The sequence below is a fragment of the Suncus etruscus genome, chromosome 2 (assembly GCF_024139225.1).
Source record: "Suncus etruscus isolate mSunEtr1 chromosome 2, mSunEtr1.pri.cur, whole genome shotgun sequence".
NCBI lineage: Eukaryota > Metazoa > Chordata > Mammalia > Eulipotyphla > Soricidae > Suncus > Suncus etruscus.
In genome coordinates, this window is record NC_064849.1 from 38,663,618 (window position 1) to 38,686,246 (window position 22,629).

Genomic DNA, 22,629 nt, shown 5'->3' on the forward strand with positions numbered 1-22,629 from the left:
GGCTGTGAGAATCTGCAGACAGCCTGCAAGTTCCCTCCTTGGACCTAGAGTTTTTGTCCTGACTTGTGCTGCAAGTGAGAAATGAGATTTAGCCTCATGAAAGGAGTTGGGGGTGACCAGTGAGACACTGGAGAAATGAACGCTAGTGGTCCTAAACAAGATTAAGCCGTTCTCAGTCATTGGGGCTGGGAGGATCCTTGCCTTCCCATCTAGGGACACCATCCTGCTTTCTTGTAGCACATATACCCACTTTTTTTTTTTTCTCTCCTCCTTTAGGTGAGTACTAACGGCATCATCTCCACCCAAGTTTTACCTAAGGAGGACCAGTACTTGGACCAAGATTTCCCCACCGACTTCCCATCCATGGCCCCCTTCCTGGTCGACCTGGACACAAGTGGGGGCTCCGGACAGGTGATGTACCGCGAGGACAAGACCCCTGCCGTGCTGGTGCTGGCTGCCAACTTTGTGCACATAGGCTTCCCCGAGACAGCCTCGCAGTTCTCTCCCAACCACTCTTTCCTGGTCACCTGGAAGCAGGTGGGCGCCTACCAGAAAGACAGAACCCCAGAAACCCCTTCCAAAGAGGTGAGTGAGCTACGTTTCTTGGCCACTGAGCTCCTGCCAGGATGGGTTTGGCTTCTATGTTGGAACCCAGACTCTGGCTTGGCTTGAAGCTTCTTTCTTCTGATGTCTACTTTGGTGGTGCTAAGGCTAATGCGGTGCCCAGTATTGCTTTTTGAAGTGAAGACAGCTGTTGTCTCCAGGCTTTCTGGGTGGGTGGTTATTAGTGTAGCAAGAAAAACTATTTTGGGGATGTGAACTCTGCTCCCAGCCCAACAGCTCAGAACACAAGGCATCATTTACTGTTTAGAGGTTTGTTTTTTTGAATCACCTCTTATGCAAGATTATTTCTAATGATATGTTCATTGAAGGAAAAACATCAGAATATGTAGGCAGCTTAACAGAACTGCTTATTTTCTACTAGGCAGAGATGACCACCCTTAAATATTTTCATGTGTCTCCTCCAGTTTCTCTTCATATCTGTAGTTGTCACTGCCTATTAATATGAATTTATTTGGCATATACTGGTTAGCAACCTATTTATCCAACCTCACTAAACCTCACTAAATAGTATGTTGGAATGCTACATTGTCATTGAATATATTTCTGCAACATCATTTACAATGTTCGCATACTATTCCATCTATTGTATTTGCTGTTTTTTTTTTCCCACTGATCATTAAAATTCTTTTCAGTTTTTAGCACTATAAATAATTTTGTGAGGTACATTGCTTAAATGAAATCTTTGTTCATATTCTATCACTCCTGATAGTGCTCTAAGGACCATAAACAGTGTTTGGGGTTGAACTGGGATCAGCCATAAATGAAGCAATGACTTAATCTTTCTGGCCCTAGGTACTAACTAGGTTTTGGCTGGGAGGCTAGAGGGAGGAGCTCCCAGCAGAGCTTAGGGACCCCAGCAGCCAGTTCAGAGTATATATTGCCAGTCTCTGACAACTGAGCTGTCTCCATAGCATGTACTTAGAGTACTACATGTGGTCCTGGAATTGAATTTAGCTTGGCACATCCTATCTCTCTAGCCCTTCTAATGCATGAGTTTGACATTTAAAATATTTAATTCAACAGCATATATTCAATAATAATAATATACTGTGTACCTTCTTTGGTGAGGCTCAGGGTTGGGGAAAGATGAATAAGGTAAGATTACTACCATTATATTGTATTCATTCATTTATAAGTTAAAAATGGACTAAATTTGAGCATATTATAGTATATCAGTGATACCTATGGCATCTAAAAACTTAGAAAACATAGAAATAAAAAAAAATTATTTTATTTCCAATAGACATGGGGATCTCAACTGCTCTATTGTATTTTCTGTTCTTCCTAAATATATACCTTATATGTCATTTTTGGTGTGTATATAAACATAGTTAGGTTTTATCCATTCAAAAATCTTTTCAGAGAACTCATTATATGATAGGACTAACAGAGATACAATGAAAGAACACTTTCTCTCTAGTGTTTTGCCTAGGAAGGTTTCAGTGAAGAAAAGCTTCGCATCTGAGTTGTATAGAGATGAACAGTTCTGTATGCTAAAGTGTCATGTTGGGGGCATTGCATATGTACCTTCTTACCAAGTTTGTGGAGACAGCTGGAAAGGTCATCATAGGTGTAGATGGTGATTACTAGAATTGATTCTTTGATAGGGAGTAGCCACACCTGGTAACGCTCAGGGGTTACTCCTGGTTATGCGCTCAGAAATTGCTCCTGGGTTGGGGACCATATGGGACTCCAAGAGATTGAACCGTGGTCCGTCCTAAGCTAGCGCCGGCAAGGTAGATGCCATACCGCTCGGCGCCACCACTCTAGCCCTAGCCTGAAGTATTTTAAATAAGAGATTTATTTTTGTTATTGTCCAGAGTGTTTTTTTTTTTTTTTACCGTACTGAGAAGGTTAAAGCTTAAAAAATGGTTGACCACCTAGCTATTATATGCTTTCTTATTCAGGTTATCATGTTTATATTGATCAGAAAATGGTTGACTGCCAAACTATTAAATGATCATATTCCTGTCCCATAGAAATTATACAATTATAAGACCTATCTTGATTCTATAGGTAATAACAAGTAGAAATTAAAATGATTGAACACAGTTGTGTGCATAATGAGACTAAGGCAATTTTAGAATACAGTTTTTTAAAAACTTTTAGGATTTTTTTGTTTTCCCTAGATTTTCACACAGGACTCATTTCCTTCACACAAGTAATATAGGTAGGCACAAGAGTTGTGCCTTTTCCAAAGCTTTTTAGTGAGTACAGGTTTAGGATTTTGGGTATCTTATGTTGTTGTCTTTTTGTCTCTGTGAGATCTTTGTATCAGAAGAGACCTTGAAATCACATTTCATGGAATTATGAGCTTGGTATGGAATTTGCTGCCAAGGAAACATTTGATTTCTTTTTCTTTTTCTTTTCTTTTTTTTTTTTTTTTTTTTTTTTTGGTTTTTGGGCCACACCCGGCGGTGCTCAGGGGTTACGCCTGGCTGTCTGCTCAGAAATAGCTCCTGGCAGGCATGGGGGACCATATGGGACACCGGGATTTGAACCAACCACCTTAGGTCCTGGATCAGCTGCTTGCAAGGCAAACGCCGCTGTGCTATCTCTTCAGGCCCAACATTTGATTTCTTATTATTGTCAAATTGGTATTCCAATGTTCAGAAGAGAAGCAAGCCATTCTTGCTTTCAATAAAGAAAAGGACTAAGAGATGATTGAGAGATGAACATTTGTACAAAATGTCTGGGGCGATGAAATTATATGGAGGTTTTAAAATTCAGTATTTATTGGGGCCATTTGAAACTCAAAATAATAGTACAGACGAGGGTACTTTGTTTTTCTCAATTTCATCTACTGCATGAGAATAAACTTTCTCAGCTTCCAGAGTAGTTGTACAGACTTTGATAAGAGAACAGTATTTTGAAATAAGTGAGTTAGGTAGCACTGGCCCAACCTCAGTCCAGAACAAGTTTCCTCACCTATAAAATGAGGTAGCATTGCCCTCCTTGCAGGATTAGTATAAGAATTAACAAAGTGACAGGGCCTTCTGCCAGCAGGCTTACTTAGGGAACTGCAAGGAACTGGCTCCATGCAAGACAGGAACCTTAATCCTGAGCTATCTCTACTGCTCTAAAGTGAGATTTTCTATTATTTTTTTGTTTTTTGTTTGATTGGGTTCCATACCTACTAGTGTTCAAGGGTTAATCCTGGCTCTGCACTCATAAGTCATTCCTGGTAGTCTCAGGAGCCCATATGGGATACTGGGAATAGAACCCAGTTGACTGCATGCAAGGCAAGTACCCTTTCCTCTGCATACTCTCTCTAGCCCGCCCCCCAAGTGACCTTTTAAAGTACCCTATATACCCCCTTAATTTAATCCAGAGCTTCTTTTTTTGTTTTTGTTTTTGGGTCACACTCGACAGTGCTCAGGGGTTACTCCTGCTCTACACTCAGAAATCGCTCCTGGCAGGCTCGGGGGGCCATATGGGATGCTAGGATTAGAACCCAATGACCTTCTGCATGAAAGGCAAACACTTTACCTCCATGCTATCTCTCCGGCCCAATCCAGAGCTTAAGCTTTTTTCACTCATGACCCTTTTCAGAGGAGAAATTTTACTTGCCCCAGGAGTTAAAAATAGGTATACCAATCAACCATTTTACTGATAGTAAAATTTTAAATTATTGTTGTTGTTTTTTTCACAACCCCTACATTTAGTTATATGACTCCATGGTGGCCTGTGACCCACAGCTTAAGAAGTTAGGTCTCAGACCTAGAGGGTATGGTTGCTCAGTCAATCTGTCTTCTCCAACATTGGTTTGGCAAGACCAGCTTCTGTTTATTTATTTTCTTTCTTTTATTTTGGGAGTAGGATGAGAGGCATACCCCCCAGCAAGACTCAGGGCCACTCCTGGTGCTTGATGGACCATATACAATTTGGGGATTGACCTGAGATTTGCTACATGCAAGACAAACACCTTAACCTACTGTACTATGTCTCCTACCTACTTCTTTCATTTCTTAATGTTATATGAGGTACAGGAAAGTAAGTGATTGGCATAAGATCCTTTAAATTCGAGGCTTACTGAATCGCAACTTCTATTTGGGATTTTTATCATTGAAGGAAGTATGGGAAGATGGTCAGTTCTCTTACTTTACTAATTAGAATCATGCTGCAGGGGCAAGAACCATAATAGCACAGTGGGGATGGGACTTGCTTTGGATGCAGCCAACCCAGGTTCCATCTCCCAAACCTGCCAGGAGTGATTCCTGAGCACAGAGCCAGGAAGTTACTCCTTCCCCTTCGTACCTCCAGGTGTGGCTCAGAAGACAAAACAAACATAAACCAACATAGAACCTTGCTCTAGACATTGCCATATATTCAAAATTTTATCAAGTAGAAAGAGGATTGGGATTCTATTTGGAAAAGTGACATTTTTTTTAATTGTTCATGTTAAAGTTTCTTCTGAATATTTAAAAAGAACCCTGTAACTTGATCTTGCCTTAATGGTTCTCTAGAGGAACACTTTGGCAAACAGTAATCTGCTATGCTTGAAGAACAGTGCGAGTTCAACATGGCTTCCTTACGCCTTGGTATTACTAAATGTATGTTGCAAAGTTACTGGAAATTTGAAGGTCTCAGAGGAATGGCATCTTTGCCATTTCAAACAGCTTAACTTATCCTTTCTCTTTGCGGATATTCATTTTAGGTGTGACTAGATGGTATACGTGATATTGCAAGGTGCAGCTTTGTCTGAAAACATCCAAGCAAATTGCGTTTAGTTAATCTTATTCTTATACTTCTTGAAATGTAACCTTTGAGCCCAGAGAGATGATACATCTAGCAAGGTGCTTGCTTTGCACTGACTGGTCTAGGTTCGATCCCTAGCACTTTATATGATCCCTCAAACCTCACCAGAAGTGATTCTTGAGCACAGATTCAGGATTAAGCCCTAAATGTCTCTAAGTGTGTTCTAAAACTATAGTAGTAGTAGTAGTAGTAGTAGTAGTAGTAGTAGTAGTAGTAGTAGTAGTAGTAGTAGGTGTGTTCTAAAACTATAGTAGTAGTAGTAGTAGTAGTAGTAGTAGTAGTAGTAGTAGTAATAATAATATAAAATTACTGACAGAATTATATCCCCAGCACCCTATATTGTCCTCTGAGCCCTGAGTGTAGAGTCAGAAGTGAACCTTGGGTACTGCAAAGTATGGCCCTAAAATCAACTAATCAAAACTAACATTTACCTGCCCCCCAATAAAACACCAAAAATATACAGACAGGAGGTATTAAAATGACTAGAGATTTTTTAAATGTGAGTTAGTGAGGGAGTAGCATTAGAGAAATTTTATTTCATTGTTGCTACTATTTTGAGGGGTTGTGATATGTGTGTGTGATGAGGAATGCTTTAATTTCCAAGTTGAAGTAACAGAACAAACTACAGAAATGAGGCAGCAGGAGAGAGTGTTCTAAATGAGGGTGTGTCCTGAGCCAGAGAAATAGTTGAAGGAAGTCATGGGATGTAATGGCTCCAAATACCATATATCCACCCAGGGAAAGTGGGTCTGGACCAAGGAGTGAAATACATGTGGCCAAATAGCAATCTGTCTCATCAAGGGGAGAGAAGGAGAAGGAGGAGGAGAAGAGAGAGGGAGGAGGGAAGTAGGGAGAAAGAAAGAAGAGGGGGAAAGAAAGTAGAGAGAGTGGGGTCTGAGAGGGAGAGAGGGAGAAAAGAGAGAGAGAGGAGAGAGTAAGAGAAAGAGTGAGAATGCTGCCTTCCAGATTACCCAAGCAAGTCCTGCCCAGGTTTGCTTGATATATGTTAAGTATAAACCAAAGCAAATAAAAATTTTTTGGGTTTTGGGGGTAAAACAAAATTGTATAAAAAACAGACCCAAGGGCCGGAGCAATAGCACAGTGGTAGGGCAATTGCCTTGCACACAGACGGATCTCGGATTGATCCCCGCCATCCTATATGGTCCCAAGCAATTTCTGAGCTTGTAGCCAGGAGTAACCCCATGTGTCAAGGGTGTGGTCCAAAAAGCAAAAAACAAAACAAACAAACAAACAAAAACAGATACAGAGAAAACTGGGGTGATCTTTTTGTAGAACCAAGTTATAAATTGTAAACCAACAATAGAGCAATAACCATACATAAGTGGAAGGTTGCCCACTGGAAACCTCAGTGTGGGGACACTTTTGATTCGTTTCAAAAAAATGTGTGTCTCTGGAGGAAGGACAGAAATCAGGAACCGTAAAAGCAAAACATTGGTGAGACCTTTAGTCATTGAGAGCTGAGGTCCAAAAAGGGGAGATCTTTGACTTATCTGAAAGAAATAAGTTGGTTTTGGGATGAATTTTTGTTTTGTTTTGATGGTATTGTTTTATTTTGTTTTTGAGCCACAGTTAGCTCTTTGGGTTTACACCTGACTCTGTGCTCAAGGATCACTCCTAGTGGGTTTTGGGAATATATGGGATGTCAGGGATGAGCACATGTCAGCTTACCTTATGTACCTTTCAGGCTGGTCTGAAAGAATTTAAGTTGAGTCTGTAACTATGAAGACAGAGTAAAGACGTATATGGACTTAGTCCAAAAAATTCTGATGTTTTGCTAAAGATTTCCAAAAAGATATAATATTACGCTTTGAGCTTTTACTTTTTTAAATTTATTTATTTATTATATTTAGGACAGAAAAATGGAGGGAAAAATGAGGCCCATTACAATGTTCATGGGAAATGGAGATTTTTTTTTAAAAATCTTTCTTACGGTACTGTGATTCATAATACTAATAATGATGGCTTTGTGCATACATCATTCCAACACCACACCTGCTGCTGGAGTGTGGGGAAATGGAGATTTTCTCTGAAGTCTGGAAGTTAGCATTCATTCCAAACTCTGGAGCCAGAAGTTCATCAAGCTGTAGCTGTAGAGAATGTGTGTCCCTGAGGAAATTTGGAAGGAAACCTTTGTGTACTTCTAGGAGTCACTCTACCTTATAGTTTCTTATTGTAAGTTGTGTGGGTAAACCCCTTTGAGATAGAAATTATAGAATTCTGTTTGGTTTGGTTTGGATATAGGACCATTGCTAGAAGTACTCAGGGCTCTCATGTCAGGAGTGAGTGGCCCTGAGACGGTGACAATTAGGGGTCCAAATGTAGTGCTGGGGTTTAGAAGGAATGTCAACTATTAGCAACATGTAAAACTCTCCTCACTTTCCCCCTCTTTCTTTTCTCTCCCCTGTCTCTCCCTCTCTGTCCCTCTCTCTCACGCTCCCCCTCCCTCTCTCCCTGCTTCCTTCTCTCCCTCCCTCTTTCCCTGTCTCCCTCTCTCCCTCCATCTCTCTCTGTCTTCCTCTCGCTTTTCCTCTCTCCTCCCTCCCTTTCTCCTCTCTTCCTTATTCCCCTCCATAGTTCTTATTTTTGTTATTTGTTAGATGGCTGGTACTGATTAAATTAAGTGTGGAGGGCCATGTTCTGGCTCCCTGGCTGCATTGATTGTGGACATGCTGAAAGGGATTGTTAGACTCCCATTTACTTTCTGCTGAGAGCTCTGTCTTTTCTCTTCCTGATAAGAGAATGACAGTAGTCAAACACTCACCTTCATAGCTCTGTTTGCTTCTACTTCTTACCTCCTTACAGTTCTTTCATGATCTATAGATCTCCTTATTTTATAGATTTTTCTTCAATATATAACTGGAAGTTTCTTCTATCTTACCTTTACTATGGGCCATACGAGCTTTGAGAACTTTGTTGGAAACTGTTCTTTCTCTTGTTCAATTGTCTGCACTCTGACAAGAAGTAAAGCTCTGAAACCATTGGGTCAGCATGAATGGCTGATATAGTCCCTCTTACATAGAGACATGAGGCAGAACAGCCTTTGTTTATGTTTGGCACAAGTGATCACTCTCTGGTTTTGAGAAATTCTAGAAACATTCCTGCCTCTTGTATCTAGGAATGTTTGACTTTGTGGATGAAACCTCAGCAACTCTAACATTGGTGAGGCCCCTTCCTCCGTGTGTGTGTGTGTGTGTGTGTGTGTGTGTGTGTGTGTGTGTGTGTGTGTAAAGAAAACAAGCAATTATTATAGAATTAAAAGAAAGAGTATAGAGTATTTTGGATGCTTTCCCTGAAAAATATTTGAACACCTGAATTCTTTGTCTTATAAGCAACAGTTCAAAATTATGCCTTGAATTAAATAGTAAAAGGATGAGTTCACACTGGAAGGGACATGAGCAGTGGACAGGGAAAGAATAAGGACAGAATTCAATTCAAGGCACAATCCTCTTGCTTGCTGTTTTATTTCATGAATAGTAATGCTCTTTTCTGGGCCTATACTTTTACTTGTTTCACAAAAACAGAAACATCATGTCCCTTACTGGTAAATAAAGTTTCTAAGAGTCATGTTATTTAGGAAGTGCTAGAATGTTTCAAATACCTCTGTACTGCCACACTCAATTCTACAGGAGCCAGATTTGGTGCGAGGAGAGGGGGATTAATTAGATGGGGTCTCGGAGTCCTAAATATTTACAAGATCTTTTAAAGATAATTGAACATGGTCAGCAGGTCATGGAAAGGGGTCGCAGGTAGCTGGATGGAGATAAAGACAGAGTGACTTGCTCTTAAGATGAGTGTAAATTCAACTTGAAAGAATAGATTGTGGGCCACCCTGAGTGAGGAGTCTGGCTATTTCAGGCTACTGGAGACTCTTGGGTCTGCTCTGGCTCCTGCTGTGTTTGTTTACGTTCACAGATTTCTTCTATGATGCTTTCCCAGCCCAGCCCTAAGGTCTTCCACACACATTCTTCTTTATGGATTCTACCCCTTGCTAAATTTGATATATGGCTATTCCTGTGTCCTGTCTTCAGTCTCTCCCAGGAAGTTTGCTGTTCTTGGTCTGTTGGCTTCATCAGCACTGAACAGCATATCCTAGAGCCTCCAAGCTCTTGAATGTTTGTTTGTTTATTTATTTTTGTGGGTTTTGGGTCACACCCGGCAGTGCTCAGGGGTTACTCCTGGCTTCATGCTCAGAAATTGCTCCTGGCAGGCATGGGGAACCATATGGGACGCCGGGATTCGAACCGATGACCTTCTGCATGAAAGGCAAACGCCTTACCTCCTTGCTATCTCTCTGGCTCTTGAGTGTTTGAATTCAAGCTAAAGCCATTGACTAATAGAGGATACGCAAAACGAGGAGCAGGTGAATGAGAAATACCCATACAAGTGTTCTGGAGGGTCTGAAGCAGAAACAAAACCTACATGGAATCAGAAAAACCATAAGGCCTCAGCACAGTGATAGGTTTCTGGGACTGTGGAGAGAATCCCTTGACATCCCAGCACTGGCAGTACAGGGAACATGAAAGGATCTGAGGAAGTTGCTAGGAACTTTTACTTCAGAGGGGTTGGGAGCTGCTTATAAATCACTTTGAATGTCATGCTAATGGGTAGCTTAGCCTACAGGTGTCAGCCATCAGCCACCAATCATTGGGAGGATTATTATTTCTGTGTGTGTTCCCTATCCTGGAAGCAGCCAGCAGAGCATTGGTGAAAGTGCCAGAATAAGGCCTTTTAAAGAGACTCTGCCTCACATTTTATCTGTCACAATGGTGAATGAATGAGTGAGTGAATGATCCAGATGAATACCAAGAATCTTGGGCTAGGATTGTGGAAAACACAAGTTAAATCTGCTACTTACCTTTATTCCTTGGAGAGGTCCAGAAAAGAGAATTTTGACTCCTTAATATGTATTGAATTATGTTTTTCATCTGTGTTGTTTAACTTATGATTTCTTTGATTAATGTATGCTGATAAGAGATGATTGTCCTAAGGTAATGTATGAAATTAAAATTTGAAGGAGACATATTATTATATATAATAATTATTATGTGTGTATATATATAAATTTATACATTTGTATATGTTACATATAATTATATAGTTGTATTTATTATATATAATTATGTAGTCATATGTTATATATAATATAATTATTATATATGAAAAAGTTTGAAAAATATCATGAGGGAGAATCCTTGCTATTTCATTACGCTCTTTTGCATTCTGTTTTATTTTTCTTTCATTTTTACTAATATCTCCTCTTTCTTTGTTTACAGGTGAATACTTTTCAGGCAGTTATGGTGTCTAATAAAACTGATACATATGCCCTTTTTCTTTATCCCACTGATGGCCTTCAGTTCTTTGAAACACACCCCAAAAAACTTAACAATTCCGAACTCATGCTTCCAGCTCGGGTGGGCTTCTGCCGAGGGCATCTAAAGGACCAGATGGAGGGACCCTTTATCAGATTTTCTTACGCTGAAGAGATTCTGAAAAATCTCTCCCGGTAAGTAATACAGATTGTAGCCCTTTTCTGTTTGAATAAAGATAAGCACCCTGAGGAGCCTCCAAAATTGTGAGGCTTATAAGGGGACTGAATCATAGCTCAGTGACTTCTAAAGAAGGTATCTATCAAGTCAAAACAGAGACTAAAGTGGGAGAGATTAGCGGTAAGGTTCTTGTCTGGCATGCGGTAGACCTGGGTTGAGTCCCTGGTACTACATAAAGTCCCCAGATTACCATTAGGGGTTACTCCTGAGCACAGAGCCAAGAATACACCTTGAGCTGGGTGTAGCCCCAAAGCCCTCTAAAAAACAACACCCAGGATTCAGTTTGACTCTAGGAGAAGAAAATTTCCCCAAATTTCAGAAGGTGTTTATCTCCTACCCTAGTGGGTAAATATAAACAGAGCTCTGTGTGTGCATAAACATATAACCACTGAGACTTGCTATGGAAAACACATAAAAATATTTAGTGACAGAACTTCCCAGAGGGAGGTTTTTCTAGCTTAATTATTTCTCAGAAGGAAACATTATTTTTATAGATAGGTGTTAAAGTTAAAAGTTACTGGTATTTATTTTCTAAAGTATCATGATTTACAGTAGTATTGATATTAATGTTGTAGGTTTCCTTTGCTACTGTACTTACTACACCAGATTGTTAGTTTTGTAGATGTCTCAGGATTTCTCTATGACTTCACTTTCTGAAATCCTGCTGAATGGTTTTGCCATTCAGAACTGAGCACCACCCAGCTTCCATTGTCAGTAATATGTCTTTTAGTATTTTGTCACACCAGTCTGCAGTTAGTGCAGTGATATGGATTAATTTCAAGGATTTTAGAAAGTTTCTTTTCATTTATTCTTTTTGTAAATATGAGTCTAAAGGCCAAACAGTACATGTGTTGCATAGTCTCCCTTAATTGCTTCTTGGTGTTATTGCATTATTTCTAGGGACAGAACAATTATTTGCTTGCAAAACACCATTCATTTTTAGAACTTGTGAGTTACACAAAACATATTGCCTATTTCAAAAAAGGATCACAGTTTACTTTCTGTGCCCATTTCCATAAATTAATTGTGATAGCAGCAGTAGCAACAACACCAACAACAACACAAATGCACATACATGATGGAAAGAAGGAATGAGATGAAAGGGAGAGGGTTGAGAGAAAAGAAAGATATAAATTCTTACAATTATATTAAAAATGTTATTGTCATAGAGGTCCATCCAAACTTGGCAAGGGCTTATCTAAATGAATAAAGACATCCTGTCTTATAATTTAATAATTATAAATTATAATTGCATCAGATAAATGTATTACTATCATATAATCTTTACTTATATATCTCATTTAGTTTTTAAAATTCAAATATTAACTAATAGCATATTGGTTTTAGAAGTACACAAACTAATTCAACATTGGTATATGTTGTGAAATGATCACCACTTCTCTAGACAACATCTGTTACCATACCATAGTCTATTGCATAATCAACCATATTTTATGCCTAATTTTGGAAAAGAAGTGATATGTGACCATTATGTGAGACTTTTCATAAAGTTATAAGCCAAGTTTTGAATAGTAGGGAACAGCATTTATTTGATTGTAGTGAAGTATGATATAGAAAAAGGTATATAACTTCTTTCAGATGGTGAGAACTTTTAATACCTACTAGCAATATCTACTAGATATTTTAATATCTAATAGCAACATCTAACATTGTTACCTGTGGTCGTCATGCTGTACATTATTTCACTTTACTTTCTTCATTCAACCCCATTTTGGGTCAACCCCACCACTCTGTTCTCTAGCTATGAATGAATGTTTCCTCTCTTTTAGAACCCACATGTACAAGAGATTCAATATAGTATTTATTTTTAGCTATTTTGTCACATAATGCCTTCATGGTGCGTTTATTTGCTATAAATGGTGATATTTTCTTCTTTTAATGGTTAAATGGTATTTCACCAGTACATGTGTGTATCATGTATTTTTTTTATTCATTCATCTACTAACAAACATCCCTTGTTGCTTCCATATCTTGGCTATTGTAAATATCACACCCAAGATTTACAAATCTCAGTAACATTGCAAACACTATGGCCTTAACCTAGAGTCACTATTTTTGTTTTGTTTTTGGCTCACACCCGGCAGCACTCAGGGGTTACTCTTGGCTCTATGTTCAGAAATCGCTCCTGAAGATTCAGGGGACCATATGGGACGCCAGGATTTGAACCACCGACCTTCTGCATGGAAGGCAAATGCCCTACCTCACATGCATCATCTCTCCGGCCCCTAGAATACATTTTTAATTAATAAAGAACATGAGAAGTCAATATTCTTTTCAGTTAGTATATTCCCCATAATCTTTATTGTTGATGATGTTGTTGCATTACGGTGCACAAATGCCTTGGTTGTGATATGCCCCCCCCCGCCCTCTAAGGATGGAGGGGCAGTTAAGGGTGACACACTTCAGCGTACAGTGCCTGCACAATGTTCCACCTGGGGCCACAGTCTTTAGTTATGCTGCTTACACCATCTGCTCATTGGTGGTTTGCCACTCTTGATGATGCCCACATTTTTTAGATGGTACTGCTTGTCCATCATGGGCTGGGGGCTAGAGCAATAACACAGCCAGAGGATGTTTGCCTTTTATGCAGACTGATCAAGGGATGGACCGTGGTTCAATCCCCAGTTTCCCATATGGTCCCCTAAGCTAGGAGCAATTTCTGAGTACATAGCCAGGAGTAACCCCTGAGTGTCACAGGGTGTGGCCCAAAAAACAACAAAAACCATGGGATTCAGTTGTATTACCTGCACACACACACCTGGCTCTGGTGCACTGGACACATGTGGCAGTGTCAAGATTGTTGAAAAGCAGAGCTGCCATTTGTGGTGACACCAGGGATTGAATTCTTGGTCTTATGCCAGCAAGGCAGGAGTTTTTTTTTTTTTTTTTTTTTTTGCCAATGAGCTATTCCTAGCTCCCTTGTATTAGTAGTATTGTATTAGTATTTTTATTTTCTTTATTTTGACAAATATCCAGAAGTGGAATTGTGGGGTCCTATGCCAGGCTTGCTTTTAGTTTTTTGAGTGACCTCAATATTGTATTCCATAGTGACTGTGCTAAATTACATTCACGTTAACTGTCTGACGGTCTCTTTCTCTCGACCGTATTCTCCCAACACATGTTGCTCCTTTTGTCTTTTGTGAAAATAGCTGTCTCAATAGTGGTGAGTTCCATTGTTTGTTTAGTTTTGCGTTGCATTTTCTTGAATAGTGAAAATTCGATGATGTATAGAATGAACTACTTTCCATGTATGTTGTTGACCAATCTGTGTATCTTCTTTGAAAATGTACCTATTCATCTTCTCTGTCCATGTATTTTCAGCTTTTTTTGTTGTTTTTATTTTTAGTGGGGGACGTCACACCCAGTGACACATTAGGGATTAGCTCTTGGCTCTGCACTCAGAAAATCTCTCCTGCTGGGGGACCATAAGGGACGCTGGGGGATTTGATCCGCAGTTCCGTCCTAGGTCAGACTGAATGCAAGGCAAACGCCCTACTGCTGCACTACCTATCTGGCCCCTTTTTCTGTCCATTATTTAGTCAGACTCTGTTTTTTAGGGGGTAAGCGGGGGTCCTACCTGGGGTGATGCTCCAGGGATTACTCCTGATTCTGAACTGAGGAATCATACCTGGGCAGACTTGGAGGATCATATGGTATGCCAGAGATCAAACCTGGGTCGGCCACATTCAAGGCAACTACCCTTACCTGGTGGTTTTGTTTTTGAAAAGACTTCTTCCCCTATTTGTATTCTTGACTTCCTCCTTATTATAAGTTAATTAACAGGTATATTATAGGGTTTTCTATTATCCCCTGATGTATGAATCTTTTTATTACTATCATATTGCCTTTACTGTAGATTTATAATATAGTTTGATATCAGAGAACATAATTACTTAAGCTTTGTTCTTTCTTAGTAGGATTGCTTTGGCTATTTAGGGTCTTTTCCTCATGGGATAAATTTTCTTTATCTGTTTTTGTTCTTTGGGGCCAACGCCAGTGGTATTCAGAACTTACTCCTGGTTCTGCACTCAGTGATCACTCTTGCATGTATAGGAACTACATAGGATTCCAGGGATTGAACCTGGGTGGGCAGTAAGCAAGGAAAGTGCCCTACTCACTGTAATTACTCTGGTCTTAAGGCTAACTTTTAGAAATCTTACATCATATGTAATTCCAAGTCTAATAATTTGGATAAAAATCATAGGACTACATAAAACTGGTATATTAAAACTAGTCAGGGACCCAGAGAAATAGTACATTGGGTAGGACCTTGCCTTGCACATGAGTGTCTTACCTACTTAGGTTCAGTCTCTGGCATCATATATGGGACCCCTGAACTCACCAGGAGTAACTCCCTGAGCACGAAATAGGAGTAAACCCTGATTTCTAAGTTTTTCCTTACTTATATGTAGCTGTCCTCTTAAAAAAATATATGGCACATTGGGATCTGTGGAAGATTGAAGAGTCCATTGTTTTAGTGGAGAAAACAGGTGAGCTCTCTGATTCCAGATGTTTCTAAATACTACTCATTGCTTTTTGTAAACAAGCAGATACATATTTTTTATTTTCACATTGAGTTCTATTTCCTGTGAATTAAATAATTCATATGACTAAATAGTAAATGTACCTAATATTTTGTATACCTGGGATAATTCATCTGATGACTACAGTGAATTTTTTTAATATAATATGAAGATGTTTTGAACTTGGGCTTTGTTGTTGTTACTATATTCAAGTCCAAGCTCTGCCTGTTATTAGGTGTGTGGCCTTAAGATTAGCCAAATAGAGACATTAGCAGAGGGCACTTGGTGTTGAGTGATAGTAAGTGCACATAAAATTCATAAACGTTAACATAGCATATGACCTAATCTATAATAATAATGATGATAAAAAAAAGTTTATATAGGGGCCCGGAGAGATAGCACAGTGGTGTTTGCCTTGCAAGTAGCCGATCCAGGATCAAAGGTGGTTGGTTCGAATCCCGGTGTCCCATATGGTCCCCCGTGCCTGCCAGGAGCTATTTCTGAGCAGACAGCCAGGAGTAACCCCTGAGCACAGTCGGGTGTGGCCCAAAAACCAAAAAAAAGAAAAAAAAGAAAAAAAAAAAAGAAGTTTATATAGCTTTTCTTCTCTATTAAATTGGGCATGATAACTGCTTCTACCTTCAGATTATCTTGAAAAACATTAATTACTGTTAGCACTCTCAGAAGCACATCAAGTCATTATTTTTTTTTATTTATTTATTTTTTTTGTGGTTTTTGGGTCACACCCGGCAGTGCTCAGAGGTTATTCCTGGCTCCAGGCTCAGAAATTGCTCCTGGCAGGCACAGGGGACCATATGGGGCGCAGGGATTCAAACCGATGACCTCCTGCATGAAAGGCAAACGCCTTACCTCCATGCTATCTCTCCGGCCCCTCAAGTCATTATTTTTTAAGTTTAGACTCTCCCTCCCAAATTCAAGAACACATTTTCTTGAGTATGTTTAAAGATTTTAGATAAAGTGTGAATTTAGAGCTCATACCGACTTGATGGTTTGTGGATAAAATCTGTATGCCTGAAATTCTACTATAATAACTTAGTAAATCATGGTACCTTAGTAAAAAAATAAATGAAAAGAAAGAGGCAATATACAGCAGCATCTTAGTAAAGTCCTCAGACAACCATGTAAGTTTAGTTTCATTTGGTTTTCTCATTTATTGGTGAGAGGTTTGTTTGGGGATTTATGGATTACTCTCTGCAGTACTATGGGACTACTCACAGGTCTGTGCTCAGGGGCTACTGGTGGTTGCTCTGGGGACCATGCAGCAAAGATGTTTGAAATTGTCGTTGGCCACTTGAAAAGCCAAAATCCTCTTAGCCCCTGAAGTATTTCTCTAGCCTGTAATTAAATTTCCTTTTCTTCCTTCCTTCCTTCCTTCCTTCCTTCCTTCCTTCCTTCCTTCCTTCCTTCCTTCCTTCCTTCCTTCCTTCCTTCCTTCCTTCCTTCCTTCCTTCCTTCCTTCCTTCCTTCCTTCCTTCCTTCCTTCCTTTCCTTCTTTCCTTCCTTCCTTCCTTCCTTCCTTCCTTTCCTTTCTCTTTCCTTCCTTTCTTTCCTTCCTTCCTTCCTTCCTTCCTTCCTTCCTTCCTTCCTTCCTTCCTTCCTTCCTTCCTTCCTTCCTTCCTTCCTTCCTTCCTTCCTTCCTTCCTTCCTTCCTTCCTTCCTTCCTCCCTCCCTCCCTCCCTCCCTCCCTCCCTCCCTCCCTCTCACCCACACCTGGCAATGCTCCTGGCTCTGCACTCAGAAATTGCTCCTGGCAGACATGGGGGACCATATGGGATGCTGGGATTTGAACCACCACTTTTCTGGATTGGCTGCATGCAAGACAAATACCCTTCCACTGTGTTATCTCTCCGACCCCTAAAAATAAATTTCTGCTTATTTTAGGGGATTGGATGCTGATTATAATCTGTTGTTTCTTTTTTATTTAGACATAGCAACCTCGGGATCCCTGGAGTATGGGGTTTTCATATCGGCAGCACCTCCCCCTTGAAAAATGTCAAGCCAGCAGTATTTTCAGAATTTTTTTCCAGACCCTACCCTCCAGCTCACCATGAGCATTCCTTCAACCAAGAAGATTCCCTTCAAAATGTCAATGCCAAAGAAAATGCGATTTATTATTATGGGAATAAGGAGCTGGTGGACCACTCGTTTCATCCAGAGAGATTAAAAACCAGCCAAGGTAATATCCAGGTTTTCTTCCATCCCAAAGGCCATTCAAGGCCTGCAGGAAGTAGAACTGCTTCCCACATGCTTATCTGAACCTTTGCCCTCCCTTGCATGCTGCATCCCATACCCATTTATCAGCCATTGCATCCCAAAACAGAATCTTAACATTGTGACCCCTCCAAACAAAGAGCAGAGACCTCAGGAGATGTAGTGCTTCTGATTCTAAAGTTGAGCCTTCTGAACAACCAAGGACCCATAGTTCAGAATCATGGAACCTTTTTCTAGGAAATGCCTCCACCTTATCCTAAAAACAGCAATTTCCACAGGGAAAAACTCCACTCAGATGGATGGGTACTATCTTCAGACAGAAGTACCCATCCCATCAGAAAAGTTTCTTCCAAACTATCTCATGTCATGTGACCGTCCACTATGGAGTGGCACAGTATTTCTATTAAGGCCAGGTGACAAGATTCAGGATAAGCAAATTTGCCAATGGGTATTTGAAATCTACGAGTTTGTATTTTAAAATGCTGGTTTGGCAGAGGGTGGTGATTTTTTTTTCTCTCAGGCAAGTAGGTGAAAAGTTTAGCCAAGAGAAGACTAGAACTGATTTTTAAAACCCATGAGATAGAGCAGCTTTTATTTGCCAAGTAAATCTTGGCAGGCAAATTCTGTTTGGAATCCCTGGGCCATTAATAACATTCTTTTGAAAATGGACCTCATAAAGTAAGAGGCAAAGAATGGAGTTGTTCATGCCAGCCACGCTCTCAAGTGTAATGAAGTATTTTAGTGTGAAAGTTAAGCAAAGGTAGAATGGTTTAAGGTGTCACATGCATTCTAGTAGTGGGGAGCTGAAGATTTGAGTTTGAGATGGCCAGTTAGGTCACTCTAATGAGCATTACAGATTTCCCCACTGTGCTGAGACAGCCTTGAGCTTCCCTTGGTTAAACACATCAGTGGTGTGTGGGAGGGGACAATCCATGGGGAAAGAAAACTACTAACCACCCATGTCTTGTCATCACAATTCATGGCTGTGCAGCTGTGATATTCACCTCCCTAGAGTCTTGTCCTCATTTCATGGCTCACTGACTAAAGGGAGAGAGACAGGAGAACAGTTCTGAGAGGAAGGAGTGGTTAATCAATACAGACCCAGATTCCCTCTTCCCTTCTCTTCCATAGCTAACACTTAGCACATTAGTTCCTTTTCCCTGGCCAGAGATGCACACACGTGAATAAGAAACTGAGCACATATTTGTTCATTTGTTCCATGGACAGCTCCTCTGAACTATACTAAGAGGACAAGGGTCAGAGGTGAAACTGTTCCTTAGTACTTCCCTTTATCTAGCTCCCATCCCTAACATGGTTGAAAGCCTGTCAGCTGGGCAGTTAGGGCCTTCCAGATTCTTTTGTGCTACTGACAGACAAGAACATATTTAAAACTCTTTACTTAAGAATAAGTCTCTAAATAATAAGTAGAGGGCTCACAGTATACACCCATGATTTTTTTATATAGAAAATATTTAAGGGCCTGGAGAGATAGCACAGCGGTGTTTGCCTTGCAAGCAGCCGATCCAGGACCAAAGGTGGTTGGCTCGAATCCCGGTGTCCCATATGGTTCCCCATGCCTGCCAGGAGCTATTTCTGAGCAGACAGCCAGGAGTAACCCCTGAGCATCGCCGGGTGTGGCCCAAACCCCCCCCAAAAGAAGAAAATATTTAAGCACCATGATTACTAGCATGATTGTAATTGGGTTTCAGTTATAAACAAAATACCCTGCTTCACCAGTGCAACATTCCCACCACCAATGCCCCCTCATCCCTCCACCCCCATGATTTGAGGGCAGAGCAATGCTAGAGTGTTTGCTTTTACTTTGTATCTGAATTTCCTGAAAATAACTATCCTCTACATCTGCATAAGATTATATAACCTCTCAAGACCGAACAAAGATTTCCTGGAATATCTGAACAGACCCATCACTATTGAGGAAATTGAAACCCTAATAAAAAGGTTTCCCAAAAGCAAAAGCCCAGGCCCAGATGGATTCACTAAAGAAACAGAAACACTCCCAAAAAAACTTTTTTGAAGCTAACATCACCCTGATACCAAAAGCAGGCAGAAACATCATGAGAGAGAGAGGAGATGAGAGAGAGAGAGAGAGACAGAGAGAGAGAGACAGAGAGAGACAGACAGAGAGAGAGAGAGAATGAATGAATATGAATTACAGGGCAATATCTTAGATGAACACAGACAAAGATCCTCAACAAAATACTAGCAAATAGGTTCCAATGGCTTATCAAGAAGATCATACACCATGACCAAGTAGGATTCATTCCAGAGATGCAATAATGGTTTAACATATGCATTTAATTATATACATATATGTTATACCATATCAGTAAAGGAAAGATAAAAATCATATGCATATCAATAGATGCATAAAAAGCACTTGACAATGTCCAACATCCATTGATGATAAAAAAAAAAAAACTCTTAACAAGATAGAAATTTAAAGGACTTTCTAAATATAAGTCAAGACCATTTACCACAAGCCCATGGAGAACATTATACTCAATGGAGGAAAAACTAAAAGCTTTTCCTCTAAGATCTGCTACAAAACAAGGTTGTGCCACTTCTATTCAGTGTAGTATTGGAAGTACTTGCACAGTACTCAGGCAAGAAAAATGTATCAAGGACATCCAGGTAGCAGAGGAAAAAGTCAAGCTCTCAATGTTTGCAGATGACATGATGCTATATTTAGAAAATCCTAAAGACTACCAAAAAGCTTCTAGAAACAATAGATTTGTATAGTAAAGTGGCAGGCTACAAAATTAACATGCAAAAATCCATGGCTTTTCTAAATATAAATAATGAAAGAGAAGAAAAAGACATTGAAAAACAATTGCATTCACAATTTTGCCTCAGAAAATTAAGTATTGTGCAGTCAACTAAAAAAAGTGAAAGACCTATACAAAGAAAACTATAAAACACTGCTTCAAGAAAGAAAAGAGGACACAAAGAAATATATCCTGCTCATGGATTGGGAAGATTAGCATCATTAAAATGCCAATACTTCCCAAAGCATTGTACAGATTTAATGCAATCCTTAGAAGAATACCCTTGACTTTTTTTCAAAGAGGTGGATCTAATACTCTTGAAATTCATTTGGAACAATAAACATCCATTAATAGCTAAAGCAATCCATGGGAAAAAGAAGACAGAAAGTATCACTTTTCCCTACTTTAAACTGTTCTATAAAACAGTAGTCATTAAAACAGCATGATATTGGAATAAAGACAAACCTTTAGGTTAGTAGAATAGACTTGGGTATCTGAAACTGATAGATGTTAGAGTCTAGCACAGAGACCATACCCTGCTTTACTCAAAACAAAGACAGCCCTAGCTTGCTCTTACCTTTCTCTCATCCCTTTGACATGTAAAAGGCCCATCTACACTTGATTACCTTACTAAGTAGGTACTTTTGTCTGTCACCCTCCCCTTCCCTTGTTTGTTTGAATCTGGTAAATAAAGATCATAGGAGAGGTCAATTTGGTGGGTCTCAGACCAATGAGGCCAGATTTCATGCTTTTCTCCCTTATGTCAGTCTTAGTTTATTCTTAGTTCTTGTAGTGACCCTGCTTCAGTTTCCTGGGGTTGGATTACAGTAAGTCTACCCTTACAGACATCCCAGGTATATGATCAATTAATTTTTGATAAATGGGCAAGAAATACAAAGTGGAGCAAGGATCCTCTTCAACGTATGGTGTTGGGAAAACAAGTCAGCTACATGCAAAAAAAAAGTGAAATCAGACCTTTCTTAACACCATGCACAAAGGTCAAATAAAAATAGATTAAAGACCTTGATATCAAACCTTACATGGTTCCCTGAGTCTGCCAGGAGTAACTCCTGAGTGCCACCATGTATAGCCCAAAATCAAACAAAAATTTGGTTATGGGCTAGAGAGGGCCTTTGCCCCCCAGACACTGGCCAATTCAATCCTTCATATACCTGAGCTCCAACAGGAGTGATCTCTGAACTGGGAATGGAATCTAGATTGGCCATGTGCAAAACAAGCACCCTACCTTCTGTATTATCACTCTGGCTCTTTTTCTTTTATTGTGAGCAGACATGGTAAGAGAAGGAAGTAGGAAATTTTGGGGGGGGTTCTTACAGTTTTTTTAATTTTTTATTTTTAATTATGAGAACAAAGATGCAAAGAAAGATGACAAGGAAAAGTTACAGTGGAAGGACAATCACCCATAAACAGAATTCTCAGAAATCCCCTTGCTGATATCTGAACTTTGAACTTTCAGCCAAAGAACATTAAGAAAAATAAAACAGAACCCATGTACAATTACTTTGTTCCACAGGTCCCCAGATTGTAATATATAATATTTTTTAGCAGCACACAAAGCAATCTAAAGGCATAAAACTTAGGTAACTCCTTAAACATTGAAGACAAAGTACTTTTTTACATTTCCAGGCACATGCATATTAGTTTAAGTTAACCTCAAAAGTTTAAGTGGGTTGTTTTTCTTAAGGATTAGAGTCAAAGGAGCACAGTAAAAACGGTGTTATAGTGGCAATTATTGTTTGCATAAGCCCACCAAAATATGAGGGACATGGAAAGGAAAAGCCTTGGCCTAAATACAAGGAGACCCTACCCCTGAAGTTTCCTGGCATAAGACCAACTCTAGGCTCCAGGCAAACAAGTTTGTCCAATCCAAGTTATTGTGTGTAGTGCCATTAATGCACTTTTATTTTTCACACAGTCTCTATTGTTGGTATCATATTTCTGTATTAAAGATCCTGGAATCTGCATATCCTACATTGCAGTCAGGATGGTGCGGAGCGTCCTCTTGTTTCACCTCACAATTAAAGGGCAAAGCAGAGAGCCCTGTCCTGTAAGCAGGTCGTTGTTGTTGTCAAGTCTTCTGAGTGTTAAGGGAAGTCT

The 22,629-nt window shown here is 39.7% G+C and overlaps 1 protein-coding gene across 1 annotated transcript in view; it reads left to right on the plus strand.

Annotated features, from left to right (window-relative positions):
* Positions 1 to 22,629, plus strand: part of NID2 (nidogen 2) — a 73,040-nt gene that overhangs the window by 1,054 nt on the left and 49,357 nt on the right. Inside the window, 3 exon segments of the mRNA XM_049767665.1 lie at positions 277 to 585; positions 10,677 to 10,906; positions 17,440 to 17,690. Of these exon segments, the coding sequence (XP_049623622.1) occupies positions 277 to 585; positions 10,677 to 10,906; positions 17,440 to 17,690 (790 nt within the window).